Genomic DNA, 13,041 nt, shown 5'->3' on the forward strand with positions numbered 1-13,041 from the left:
ATCAGTGGAGGGAAGATACTGTAAAGTTGTGTAAGATGCGAGAATAATGAAAGAATGCAGTTAATGAAACATATGAGCAACATCTGTGCATGTGGTCTCTGTAAAAGAGTCAATTTGGTTTTATTTTGGTAAATGTTACATAATGCATAATACATGCTTTAGCACAACAAAAAGGTTTAAGTTATTGGAAATGAAAGTTTTGGTTTGATCTAAAATAAGAGACTTTATTTGTTTAAATAACAATTCTGGATCTGGTGGCTACAGTGACCTCAGAATAAGAGAGAAACAGACTAATATTAGAGTAGATGCCATTCTTCTAATGATGTAGCAAGTACATCGGGTGTTATGTGAAGTGTTCCCGGTTCCAGTTTACCTAATTAATGCAGCCTGAAAATCCTTTAATGGATTTGGATTATAGAAAGGGGGATAGTGTGTTATGTCTATGGCAGGTTAAACATTTTAAAATGTATGCATTTAGCAATAGGTGGACAGTGCAGTGATGACAGGACCGGGCTAATATGGTCATACTTCCTGGTTCTAGTAAGAACTCTTGCTGCTGCATTTTGGACTAGCTGTAGTTTGTTTACTAAGCGTGCAGAACAACCACCCAATAAAGCATTACAGTAGTCTAACCTTGAGGTCATAAATTCATGGATTAACATTTCTGGATTTGACATTGAGAGCGTAGGCCGTAATTTAGATTTTAATTTTTTAAGATGGAAAAACGTGGCTTTATAGGAAAAATTGCTATCAAGTAGCACACCTAGGTTCCTAACTCATGACGAAGAATTGACAGAGCAACCATCAAGTCTTAGACAGTGTTCTAGGTTATTACAAGCTGAGTTTTTAGGTCCTATGATTAACATCTCTGTTTTTTCAGAATTTAGCAGTAAGAAATTACTCGTCATCCAGTTTTTTATATCAACTATGCATTCCATTAGTTTTTCAAATTGGTGTGTTTCACAGGGCCGTGAAGAAATATAGAGCTGAGTATCATCAGCATAACAGTGAAAGCTAACACCATGTTTCCTGATGATATCTCCCAAGGGTAACATATAAAGCGTGAAGAGTAGCGGCCCTAGAACTGAGCCTTGAGGTACTCCATACTGCACTTGTGATCGATATGATACATCTTCATTCACTGCTACGAACTGATGGCGGTCATATAAGTACGATTTAAACCATGCTAATGCACTTCCACTGATGCCAACAAAGTGTTCAAGTCTATGCAAAAGAATGCTGTGGTCAATTGTGTCAAACGCAGCACTAAGATCCAATAAAACTAATAGAGAGATACACCCACGATCAGATGATAAGAGCAGATCATTTGTAACTCTAAGGAGAGCAGTTTCAGTACTATGATACGGTCTAAATCCTGACTGGAAATCCTCACATATACCATTTTTCTCTAAGAAATTGAGATCATTTGGGAAAATTGTTTACAAAACAGCGGGCAGCCATATCACCAGTGAGCTGGTGTGTGGTGTGTGGTGTGTGGTGTGTGGTGCACTTTGGCTGCCGTCGCATCATCCAGGTGGATGCTGCACACTGGTGGTGGATGAGGAGATACCCCTGACAATGTAAAGCGCTTTGAGTGCCTAGAAAAGCACTATATAAATGTTATGAATTATTAGTAGTAGTAGTAGTAGTTTGTGCTAGAAGTGATGGTTCTAACATATTTATAATAGTGAGTTTAATTTGCAGCTTTAGCTATGGAGTTTACACAATACTAGATAATGAGATATCATCACTCTGCTGCAGAATTTCAAAGCCATTAATATCAATTTCATGTGACAGTATTAAATCTAGAGTAAGATTTCGACAGTGAGTAGGTTAGGGTTAGGGTTAGAGACGTGTTGTCTAACCCCAATGTAATTCAGAAAGGTTAGAAATGCTGACGCAATGCATCTTTTTCATTATCAACATGGATATTAAAATAACCAACAAACAAAACTTTATCTGCAGCCAACACTAACACAGATATAAATAAAACTTGCTGATATAAAATCAGCAAATTCTTTAATAAAGTCTGTATGGTCCCTGGTGGCCTGTATACAGCAGCCAGTACTAACATCACAGGGGATTTATCATTAACACTTATTACTCCAGATAATATTATATGAAGCACCATTATTTCAAACAAATTGTAATTGAAACCAGACTTCTGAGAAATACTGAAAATATTACTATAAATTGTAATATCACCTTCACCTTTAACTTTTGAATGCGGCTTATGTTTAAAACCGTAAACTCGTGGAGTAATCTCATTTAAAATAAAGTCTTGTTGAACCGTTGCATATAGTCATTTATTTACACATGTACAGAGAATTATCAGATGTGTTTCAAGGTATATGGGGACAAAGATCAGATTATTGAATCATTAACTTTCTGTGAGTCCCTGCTGTAAAAAACATTCTGAGAGAAAATACAGTGTAAACCAATGACATACAAAACAACAACAATCTGCTGCTGTGTGTATCAGTGAGTCACTATACGAGTCATTACACATATAACATATATATTCCATCGTGGTTATACGCCTATACATGCAATGCATATATTTCTGGTTATTCTTCCATTCACTGAAAGTTTTGGAGAATGTTCATTTATTTGTACATTCACATTTCTAGAGATAATTAATATGTATATCACTCTTGTGGCATTTTCCAGCTTCTTTTCATTGTCCAATTTAATTCAGAGTTCATTCTGAGTTTTTTGTTGAGCCAAACCTGTTTACTTTTATTAATCTCAGATACAACATGTGAACCCCATTAAATATTATTATCCTAAAGAAAAACATTTATAGAAGATATTAATCCAATCTGTTGAGCAATACACATTGAGCTAATCATTTATTGCATAGAATATTAATCTGAACAGAAAGACACATGATCCACATTCACCTGAACACGCAGCTTTAACAAAGAACTCATAGTGTTAATATTTTTACTGCTCTGTTGAATACATAAAGAGAGTATAATGTATGTCGTAATATATTATGTCTTCATTTGTCTCTGAGATAAACAAAATTTGTGAATCAGACGTCATTCATCTGCGTATTTCATGGCAGAAACCGCCATCTAGCGTCCAAACTGGGCAATGCACCGGAAGTGTTGCTGAACTATTTTATATATTTAGGTAGATCAGCTTCTTTAAACCGCCATCAGGCAACATGCCATAAAAAAGAGAAAGAGCTCATTTAACTCTAAATCAACATTCAAATATCAGTTCTGAACCTTATATCAGAATCAGAATGAGTTTTATTGCCAGGTGTGTTTACACATACGAGGAACTTGTTTCGTGATAGAAGCTTCGCAGGGCAATGCAATGACAGCGACAGAACAAAAAACACATAATAAAAGAATAAAATACAAATAATTAGGTAAGGAATGACAATATACAAATTGACAGTTGTATGGCAGGTATATTACAAAAAGCAGTTATGTATGTGTGTTAGATAAATACTTGTAGATCAGTATGGTAACTCAACACCGTTATGAAGAACTCTCAGTTTCCATTAGTTAGCTATGCCTATCAGTGTGTAGTCCAAATAAAGAGCGTATTATCAGCAGTATCACGAGAAGCTGATCAGCACAAGGGGCGCGAGCAGAATGTCCAGCAGAGGTCAGTGTCGCGCCGCTGGTGAGCGCGCAACGCTTCGCGTCAGACCCGCGCGTGCTGCAGTGACGCTCGGAGTTAAGTTTGTGTCGCGTATTTAATTTTCTATTTCCAGACGTATACTAAACAGAAAACAGTAGATAGGGGAACGATGGCTTTGCCTTAATATTTTCCCAAATGCTTTTAAAAAGGCGATAAACATTAGCCTACTGTATTGTCGTTATTTGTGAAATCTAATATTTAAATAATAATTTAGTTTTTTTTTTCCTTTAAATAATAATCCGGTCCTCAATCCGCCAACTCTGTGAATTATTTACCCTTCACCGAATTACATTGGCATAAAAGTAGCAAACTCTATAGAAATTATCAAAATATTCTATTGACACTGCATTTACGTGTTTTCAAATGAAAACGTCCAACACAACAAGAAAACGTCTCCAAACACACTAAGAGCGCGAGTAGAGCTGATCTGGGGTCAGTTACGGTTCGTCCGACCAGTAGTATTTTTTGTCATGTGATCATGACTGTGACTGGTCAGTGGACGTCCGTTTTTAGAATTAGCAGACGGACGCAGCTGGTTGTTGACCACAGGGGACGCGCCAAAGACCAAAGGAGGGAAATCAGACAAAACTGATATTGGGCACACCTCTTAATTTGTGCCCACAGCAAGTCTGGAAAGAAAAACGGATGTGAATGACCCACAGGTGACAGACAATGCGCGCACATGAGAAAGAGCAAATTCATGCGTGCGTAACAGGGATGTAAAGGCAAACAAAAATCTCAGCAGAAGTGGAAATGCAGACAGTAAAGCTCAGGACTGTACCCGTGAAGAGAAAGGACTAGCACGTCACCTATCAGAGGCGTGAAAGCAGCGCCTGACCAAAGCGAACCGAGCGCGCGCGCAGGACACCGAGAAAGTTCGTGCGTAAAAGCCAGACGCGTCGCTGCACAGGAAAGGAATGAAATTACATTCTGAAGGACTGCTCTCTTGAGGTAAACGGTCATGGAAACTGACGGCTCTGCAGGGTTGGTGAAATCAGCCGCCCTGAAGTTGTCCGAAATGGGCGAAAGAACTAAACAGCTGGGCAGCGCGATGCAAGACCCCAAGCGGAAGAGAAGGCTCGTTCTGGTGATCGTCTGCGTCGCGCTTCTGCTTGACAACATGCTCTACATGGTGATAGTTCCGATCATTCCCGATTACCTCGCAGATTTAGAGACCGAGCAGGCGGCGCGCGCACATGCCAACTCTTCGCTGGGCAGAGCAAACAGGGACAACCTGGACATACAGATAGGGGTGTTATTCGCATCCAAGGCCATTGTGCAACTCATGGTCAACCCCTTATCGGGAACTTTCATTGACCGCGTTGGATACGACATCCCGCTGCTGATCGGACTTCTGGTCATGTTTGTTTCGACCTGTATATTCGCGTTTGCTGACAACTACGGGACCCTGTTCGCGGCGCGCAGCCTGCAGGGTCTGGGCTCAGCGTTTGCCGACACGTCTGGGATCGCGATGATTGCGGATAAATACACGGAAGAAGCGGAAAGGAGCCGCGCGCTTGGGATCGCGCTCGCGTTCATCTCGTTCGGGAGCCTCGTGGCGCCTCCGTTCGGCGGTATCCTGTATGAATTCGCAGGTAAACGGGTCCCGTTCATAGTTCTGGCCTCTGTGTGCTTGGCAGACGGCATTTTGCTCTTGACTGTGATCAAACCTTTTTCTAACAGGACGCGCGAGAACATGCCGGTCGGGACGCCCATTTACCGGCTCATGATGGACCCGTACATCGCCGTGGTGGCGGGCGCTCTGACCGTCTGTAACATCCCGCTGGCGTTCCTCGAGCCCACTATTTCTAACTGGATGGAGAACACGATGAATGCCACAAAGTGGGAGATGGGTCTCACCTGGCTGCCTGCCTTCTTCCCGCACGTGCTGGGGGTTTACGTCACTGTCCGTTTAGCCGCCAAGTACCCGGAGCTGCAGTGGTTCTACGGCGCGCTCGGGATGGTCATAATAGGGGCCAGCTCCTGCACTGTGCCTGCCTGCAAAACCTTCGGCCAGCTGATGCTTCCCCTGTGCGGAGTCTGCTTCGGTATCGCTCTGGTGGACACGGCGCTGCTGCCCACTCTCGCCTTCCTGGTGGACGTGCGTCATGTGTCCGTCTATGGAAGCGTCTATGCCATCGCAGACATCTCGTACTCTCTCGCCTACGCTATGGGACCCATAGTAGCAGGTCAGATCGTACACAACCTGGGTTTCGTTCAGCTGAACCTTGGCATGGGTCTGGTGAATGTGCTTTACGCGCCGGCCTTGCTGCTGCTCCGGCACGTGTGCCAGATGAAGTCGTCCAACTCGGAGAGAAACGTGCTGCTGGAGGAAGGACCGACGGGACTTTATGACACCATCCGAATGGAGGAGCGCAAACTCAAGCGAAAGGGCTTGTGCACAACGACGACTAAGCCGTGTCCCGTGGACGAGGACGGGCTCTTCGAGCGGTCCAAATCTTACTCGGAGGAGGAATCGTCGGGACCCGAGCTCACTTAACGCCAAGACGTGACGCATTTATTTTAGTGACCCAGAGATTATATCGCAAACATTCAGCATCTGATGTGCAATATTTATTCCCTCACTCATGACTGTGTCCGCTCAGAGATGTGTGTCTTTTATGATTTAGATAGAAACTGTAACATTGGGCTCTGGGCGACATTCTCTCCTGTAGTGTGTAAAAGAAGATGTGAGTAGATGAAGTGCTGCGTGATGTAACTGCACAAAACTCAAATAAATCTAGTGCTTACATTTCCATACATGTGCCTTTTTATTGACTGGATCACTTTTAATAAATATGGCAACGAATGAATTTGTCGTTTTTTATATTTAAATTCTCAAAGTCCTAAGAACGATCCGTGAAGGAATGTTGAGTCCGTCTGGATTGGTGTGAGTTGCTTTAATTTAAATCGTAACGAAATATTTAATCTGGACCGGTTAACCTGGGAACAAGTATAAGAATATTGTAAAAAAAAATTATTCAGTAACAGCTCTAAAATAAATATGACATCTTTTCCTCTATATATATTGTAGTCTAACTGAATTATCAGCGTTAATAACGAAAAATATTAAACGATTCATTGTACATAATTTCATATGATAAAAAATTAACCTAATTAATTAATCAATTATTAATAATAAGTAGTTATGTGTGCTATTTGCATACAATCCCGATTTTAAAGAAATTTAGCTATACATAGGCCTATTATAAATAGCATTAACAATTTATCTAACATAAATGATAAGTTGGTGGAGCAGCAGCACATCTGGAAACATCTGCAGGAGCGTCAGCGCGCGTCCGGGCGCGAGGGGGCGGAGTCACGGACACTGTCCGCCGCTGAAGAGCGTGCACGCGCCGCTGAGAGACAGACGCGTGACGGACGCACCGATCAAACAGGTGAGCGGCTCTCTGCTCTTATGAGCTCATTCATTCTGATGAACTTACAGAAGTTATAAAGGAAGCATTTTTATTTTAGTTAATTTCTCTAGTGATTTGTATTTGACAGTTTTTGAACAATACTTTTGTAGATCTGTCACTGTACACCTGATTTAAGCTGCTATTATTACTATTGCAATGTATTTTGTTTAAAGCGCTATATAAATAAAGGTGACTTGACTTGACTATTGCTGATTCTATTCTATTTATTTTATTTTATTATTAGTTTTTTTTAAGAAAGTAATGTTGCGGATTTCTTTATTTTTCCAGATCTGCATGTGTGTTGAAGTCTAGACTGTAGCTGTAGCTCAATGTCACGGATTTATTAATTAAGTGAAACATCAGGTTAGAAGCATAACTGTCTGCAGCGACTATAAAAACACATCCAGCGTATTAGCGACTATTTTCATATTGTTTTAATCAATTGTACTGACCAATCAATTTAAGAAAATTAAATTGGGTAAAACGCTATTATTACTCCCAGTTCTAGTGAATTTTAAGCAACCCTTCAGGTCCATACATCACAATAAAAAATGTTGTTATCGTTAATAGTGTGCAAATGTGTGCAAATATTGCCTGATTGACAGAGTGTCAATTTCATGGGGATGGTGGTTATTCATAATATAGTTCAGATTAACATCGTTTCTGACTGATGATAACGTTAAGAGGAACTTGACAGTGTTCACAGGACAGAGTTTGCAGTGTTGAGGAATCAAACATCTCTTCAGTAACTGCAGAGAAACCCAGTGATGCCCGTCCTGAAGAGAGAAACAGCCCAAGCCCACAGCCACTGCAGTGTAAGCTAATTCCGTTTGCTATGATTGTTCTTAGCCTACAGATGTGCAGAGCTAGTCTTGATATAACATCATGACTGGGCAAACACAAGAGGCTCATCTTCACATGTCCAAAGATCTGAAAGAGTCACAGACACACATCAGCTGATTCTTCTGTCTCTGATTCTCCTTCTGATACAAAACACATTTCATACATGTGTGATTTACCAGATGTATGTACACAATATCACAAAATGTACATTTTTTACTATTTTAGAAGAGGTAAATCTAAAGATCTCAGATGCTGTTATTAATAGAACTGAACAATATTTCTAGATACTGTGTTTCTGAACCATTTCGATGCACCATTTGCATTCATTAATCAAAATAGTATTTCTAACTAGTATGAAAGGTTCTTAACATTTTCTCTCCATTTGTCTTAAAGCTATTCTTATAAATTATTTATAGAAAGAGCTGATAACAAAAACATCAGAGATACTCAACAGTTACTCACTCGTTAATATTCCTGCACTGGAGGTCAGAACCGTCAATGGGCATCATGTATCTATCTATCTATCTATCTATCTATCTATCTATCTATCTATCTATCTATCTATCTATCTATCTATCTATCTATCTATCTATCTATCTATCTATCTATCTATCTATCTATCTATCTATCTATCTATCTATCTATCTATTTATCTATCTATCTGTCTTTCTGTCTGTCTGTCTGTCAGACTGTGTGGAAAAACTGCTAATTCTTCTTCTCTTCTCCAGATGCTTCCGAAACTTCCTGTGCCAGACCTGCAGCACACACTGGACGCCTACCTGAGATCCGTCAAACACCTCGTTTCTGAAAAGCAGTTTCAAAAAACAAAAGCTATAGTGGAGACGTTCGGCAAGCATGGAGGTGTTGGAGAAAGGCTGCAAAAACTGCTGCTGGAGAAAAGAGAAAATACAGAGAATTGGGTACAAACACACTACAAACCCATTTTATGGAGCTTCAACCCTGAGCTGTTATCAGTCGCAGAGAGCAGGAGTGACACGACTGTTTTTCTCAGTCACTTGAGACCAATCACTTGGTGCATTTCTAAAATCAGAAATGAAATTCTCAAAACTACTTGTACAACCTCCACATCATCTAGTCATTTATACACATCATAAACCCAGTTTCTCATTCTTTTGAACAAGTTGCGATTGCTTTTGTACATTCATTCAATTGATTACGCACATTTATCTGCGGTTTCCTGTTTCCTATGTTTTATGCTGGTCAAAATGTATTATATATTTTTCTGTGCAATAGTCCTACCCCCCAAAACATCTAGTCTGTAGTTCATTGTATAAGTCATGAAATGCTAAATGGTTCATCTAGTTGTCATAAACTGCCAAGTCAAGTAAATTTGGCATGAATTGTGCAAGTGAATCTTGAGTAATGAAGATAAACAATGATAAACATTTCTTTGTAATAGCTCAAAGGGTCATCTCATGAATCTTCAGTAGGAAAGTGTATACTGTATAGACAGAGGACAACACAAGAGTTACACATTCCGAAAATTGACTTATTTTCATCTTTGTTTTTCCTTTTCTATATCACAATGACATTGTAAAGTTTTTTTTTTTTTTTTTTTTTGGTCAGACTATGTAAAAGTGTAACTGGGAATTCAATCCAGTCTCTTTCAGTCAATATCCCACATACAGTAATGTGTAAATGTGTATGTTTTAAATGGATATATGTCATAAGCATATAGCATACTGTTCAATGCAGTAGTTTCCATCAGAACATCCCTCCAGAGTACACTGTTATACTGACCACATGACTAAGTGATCTGACTGTCTCATCTGTAAACTATGACACAAGAACTTGTCATTCTGAAGGCACTGACATGTTCATTGACACAGATATTTATTTTGAGAGACAAACTAAGGATTTTGGCTATGCACTTACTGTTTTGGAAGTGTCAAGGATGATTCGAGAAATATACCAAAGCGACTGAGAAAAACTCTAACATACTGAACCCAGTGTGCACCTCCGGACACACCGATTTATTATTAAAGACCCATTAAACAGATGAAGAAAAATAATGAGCAACTGATCTGTGGCTATTGATCTGTCTGCCAGGAAACATCACAGTTTTAATGTGACAGCAGCACTTGATCTATAATAGCACTTTACTAAAATAATATTTTATAGCATCTTTGTCCTTCTTTCTCTTTAAAATGCAGTGTAGCTTCACGCCTCAAAAGAGTTTAATTAGAGCTCAGGAAATGATGAGCTGATGGTTCTGCTGTGTTTTTCTCAGGTGTTCGACTTCTGGCTGGAAGACATGTATCTGAAGAACAGACTGGCGCTTCCCGTGAACTCCAGTCCTGCGTTGGTCTTCCCCAAACAACCCTTCAGAGACGTGAAAGACTCTCTGGTGTGAGTAAATAAAGAGCACACATAACATCACTGAAGATCATACAGCAGCATCTGCATCTCCTCTAAACGAGGAGGTTTTCTAACGAGTCTCAGATTGAAGGGTATCTAGAAGATGTCTATATCTCAGTTTGACTATTTGATCAAATTAGATAATAAACTGGAGTTTGTCTCTTGTTTTGTCCAGGTTTGCTGCTCGTCTTATTCTAAGTGTCTCTCAATACAAGGCAGCGGTGGACGGGTAAATCAGTCCTCCATCTAATCCAGCTGGTCGAGTTTAGTTTTTGTCAGTAATGAGCGCTGTGTGTTTGTGTTGTAGGAAGACTCTGCTGGTGGACGTCGCTCGTGGTCAGAAGGCCGACACACCGCTCTGCATGGATCAGTACAAGCGTCTCTTCTGCTCTTACAGACGGGCCGGACTCAAACTGGACACACTCATCACCGCGGACAGCACGTCTGACACAGGACACGTCATTGTGGCCTGTAAAAATCAGGTGTGTGCTTTCCTTTTTGTGTTACACCAGTAGTGTGCTGAATTAGTCTGTTTTGTTTGTTTGGTGAACTGAACAGTCTGTGATTAATGACAGTCGAGGAAAGCCCTGATTCCACCACAATCACACATTACAGTCCAGCGGAACAATATCTGAGGTCACCTTAATCTGATCCAGCTAATCGCAACGAGGCTTGAGAGGCTCTTAAATTAACTGCAGGTCCATCGACAGACGCTCTTCACAGTGCCTCTTGCCTGCAGACGTCACGCTGGGCCAACGGTGCGCTGTCATCTCGACGGCCGTTTACCTGGAAATGGCTGGGGAAGTGTCTCTAATGAGGTCCGGTCTGATAACTCAATAACCCAATCAGAGAAGTGGAGCCGCAGGGAGCCGCTGACACCGGCGCTGTTTGAGATCCGCTGTGCACACATCACTGGACAAACAATCACACACTGCTAGTTAGTCAATATTAGATAAAAAAAAACAAATCATTAAAAAAAAACTAAAACAAAAAAAACCTTTCCCTTCTAGTACTATTCTGAATGGTGTCTGAAACTTTGCATTAGTGGCACTTCTTGTGTTTATTGCCTCCTTAAGATGAATTGCTTGTTGTATTCCTCATTTCTCCAGTCGCTGTGGATAAACGGATCTGCTCAATGAACAGATGTAAACGTTACATGACATGCATGTAGGAGCTGATTTCTTAAAGGGTTAGTTCACCCAAATATTAAAATTATGTCATTAATGACTTTGTTCCAAACCCATGAGACCTCCATTCATCTTCAGAACACAGTTTAAGATATTTTAGAACGAGTCAGTCTGTTGTTATCTGGCTCGGCTCGGTGTTCATCACAGCAGTTCAGTCAGTCACTGTTTGAGTAAATGAATTACTCCGGGATATTGGTTTGTTTGAACTCAGAGGCAGTGTCAGCCACATTAAAAAAGTTAACAGCTTAAGTCAAACGTTTAAAACGATTCAGTTCGATTTGGTGAACTGGTTCAAAAAGATCCGGTTACATCGAATGATTCGTTCACGAACCGGATATCCAGACTGCTTTGTTTTAAACTCTCTCTCACACAGACACGGAAGAGAAGACAATGCTGAATAAAGTCGTAGTTTTTGCTATTTTTGGACCAAAATGTATTTTCGATGCTTCAAATTATTCTAACTGACCCTATGATTTCACATGGACTACTTTGATGATGTTTTTCTGACCTTTCTGGACATGGACAGTAGACCGTACACACAGCTTCAATGGAGGGACTGAGAGCTCTCGCACTAAATCTAAAATATCTTAAACTGTGTTCAGAAGATGAACGTAGGTCTCACGGGTTTGGAACGACATGAGGGTGAGTCATTAATTACATCATTTTAATATTTGGGTGAACTAAGCCTTTAACTCACTAAAAGCTCAGTACCAACACTAGTGAATGTCACGGTCCTTCTGTTCACTAAAGACGCATCTGGTTCATGTTCTCAGTTCTTTGCGCTGAATCTGAAGGAAGGAAGCTGTAAACTGAACGAGGCAGATGTTCGGGGTCAGCTGGAGTGGATCTATGAGCAGACGCTGAGCGCTGAGCAGAAGCAGCCGGACATGGGACTGCTGACCGCCGCGGGCCGGACGGACTGGGCCCGGGCCAGAGACCAGCTGCTCAAAGGTCCAAAGCAACACTACATGGACATGGTGGTAAAACCTAGAGAGAAAGACAGATTAAACACTCAGGTTACATTCATTGCTCAGTGCCAGATTTTACAGTTATCCAGAAGTGAAATCACATTTCCCGTGATGCTGTGTGTGACAGAGATGCATTTTAACTTGTGATCAATCTGTGGAGCAGATCCAGCGAACAGAGAGTCTGTGGAGCTGATGGAGCGCTGCGTGTGTGTCGTCTGTCTGGATGATCCTGCAGGACTCGAACCCAGCGACGCCAACAGAGCTGCACTGATGCTCCACGGAGGAGGACATGATAAAAACGGGGCGAACCGCTGGTACGACAAACCCCTGCAGGTAAAACACGAACACTCAATAAACAAATGCATTCAAATGCTCCTTGTGTTCTGATGTGTTTAATGTTCACTGGAGAACAAACTCTGTGACTCTGAATGTGAGTATTTGGGAAACTTTGGTTCGGCACACATCCTGTTCAAAAGCTGAGAGAACTGACTGAGGAGCAACCGAGAGCACGGATGATGTCATGGATGTGTTTGTGTGTGGTTTCAGTTTGTGGTCGGTGCAGACGGTGTTTGTGGGGTCGTGGGT

At 41.0% G+C, this 13,041-nt stretch overlaps 2 protein-coding genes across 2 annotated transcripts in view; both read left to right on the forward strand.

Moving 5' to 3' along the window:
* Window positions 1–4,159: 4,159 nt before the first annotated feature.
* Window positions 4,160–6,365, forward strand: LOC113055899 (probable vesicular acetylcholine transporter-B). Its single transcript, XM_026222279.1, has one exon. The coding sequence runs from the start codon at window positions 4,622–4,624 to the stop codon at window positions 6,158–6,160; it is 1,539 nt and encodes a 512-aa protein (XP_026078064.1). The 5' UTR covers window positions 4,160–4,621; the 3' UTR covers window positions 6,161–6,365.
* Window positions 6,366–7,782: 1,417 nt separating this feature from the next.
* LOC113056521 (choline O-acetyltransferase-like) overlaps window positions 7,783–13,041 on the forward strand; it is a 7,099-nt gene continuing 1,840 nt past the window's right edge. Inside the window, exons 1-8 of the mRNA XM_026223302.1 lie at window positions 7,783–7,894; window positions 8,651–8,842; window positions 10,174–10,292; window positions 10,477–10,530; window positions 10,609–10,783; window positions 12,262–12,439; window positions 12,620–12,789; window positions 13,003–13,041. The exon at window positions 13,003–13,041 is cut by the window's right edge and continues 62 nt beyond it. Of these exons, the coding sequence (XP_026079087.1) occupies window positions 7,847–7,894; window positions 8,651–8,842; window positions 10,174–10,292; window positions 10,477–10,530; window positions 10,609–10,783; window positions 12,262–12,439; window positions 12,620–12,789; window positions 13,003–13,041 (975 nt within the window). The 5' untranslated portion in view covers window positions 7,783–7,846. The remainder of the gene's footprint in view (window positions 7,895–8,650; window positions 8,843–10,173; window positions 10,293–10,476; window positions 10,531–10,608; window positions 10,784–12,261; window positions 12,440–12,619; window positions 12,790–13,002) is intronic.

The sequence above is a fragment of the Carassius auratus genome, chromosome 37, assembly GCF_003368295.1.
Source record: "Carassius auratus strain Wakin chromosome 37, ASM336829v1, whole genome shotgun sequence".
Taxonomy (NCBI): Eukaryota; Metazoa; Chordata; class Actinopteri; order Cypriniformes; family Cyprinidae; genus Carassius; species Carassius auratus.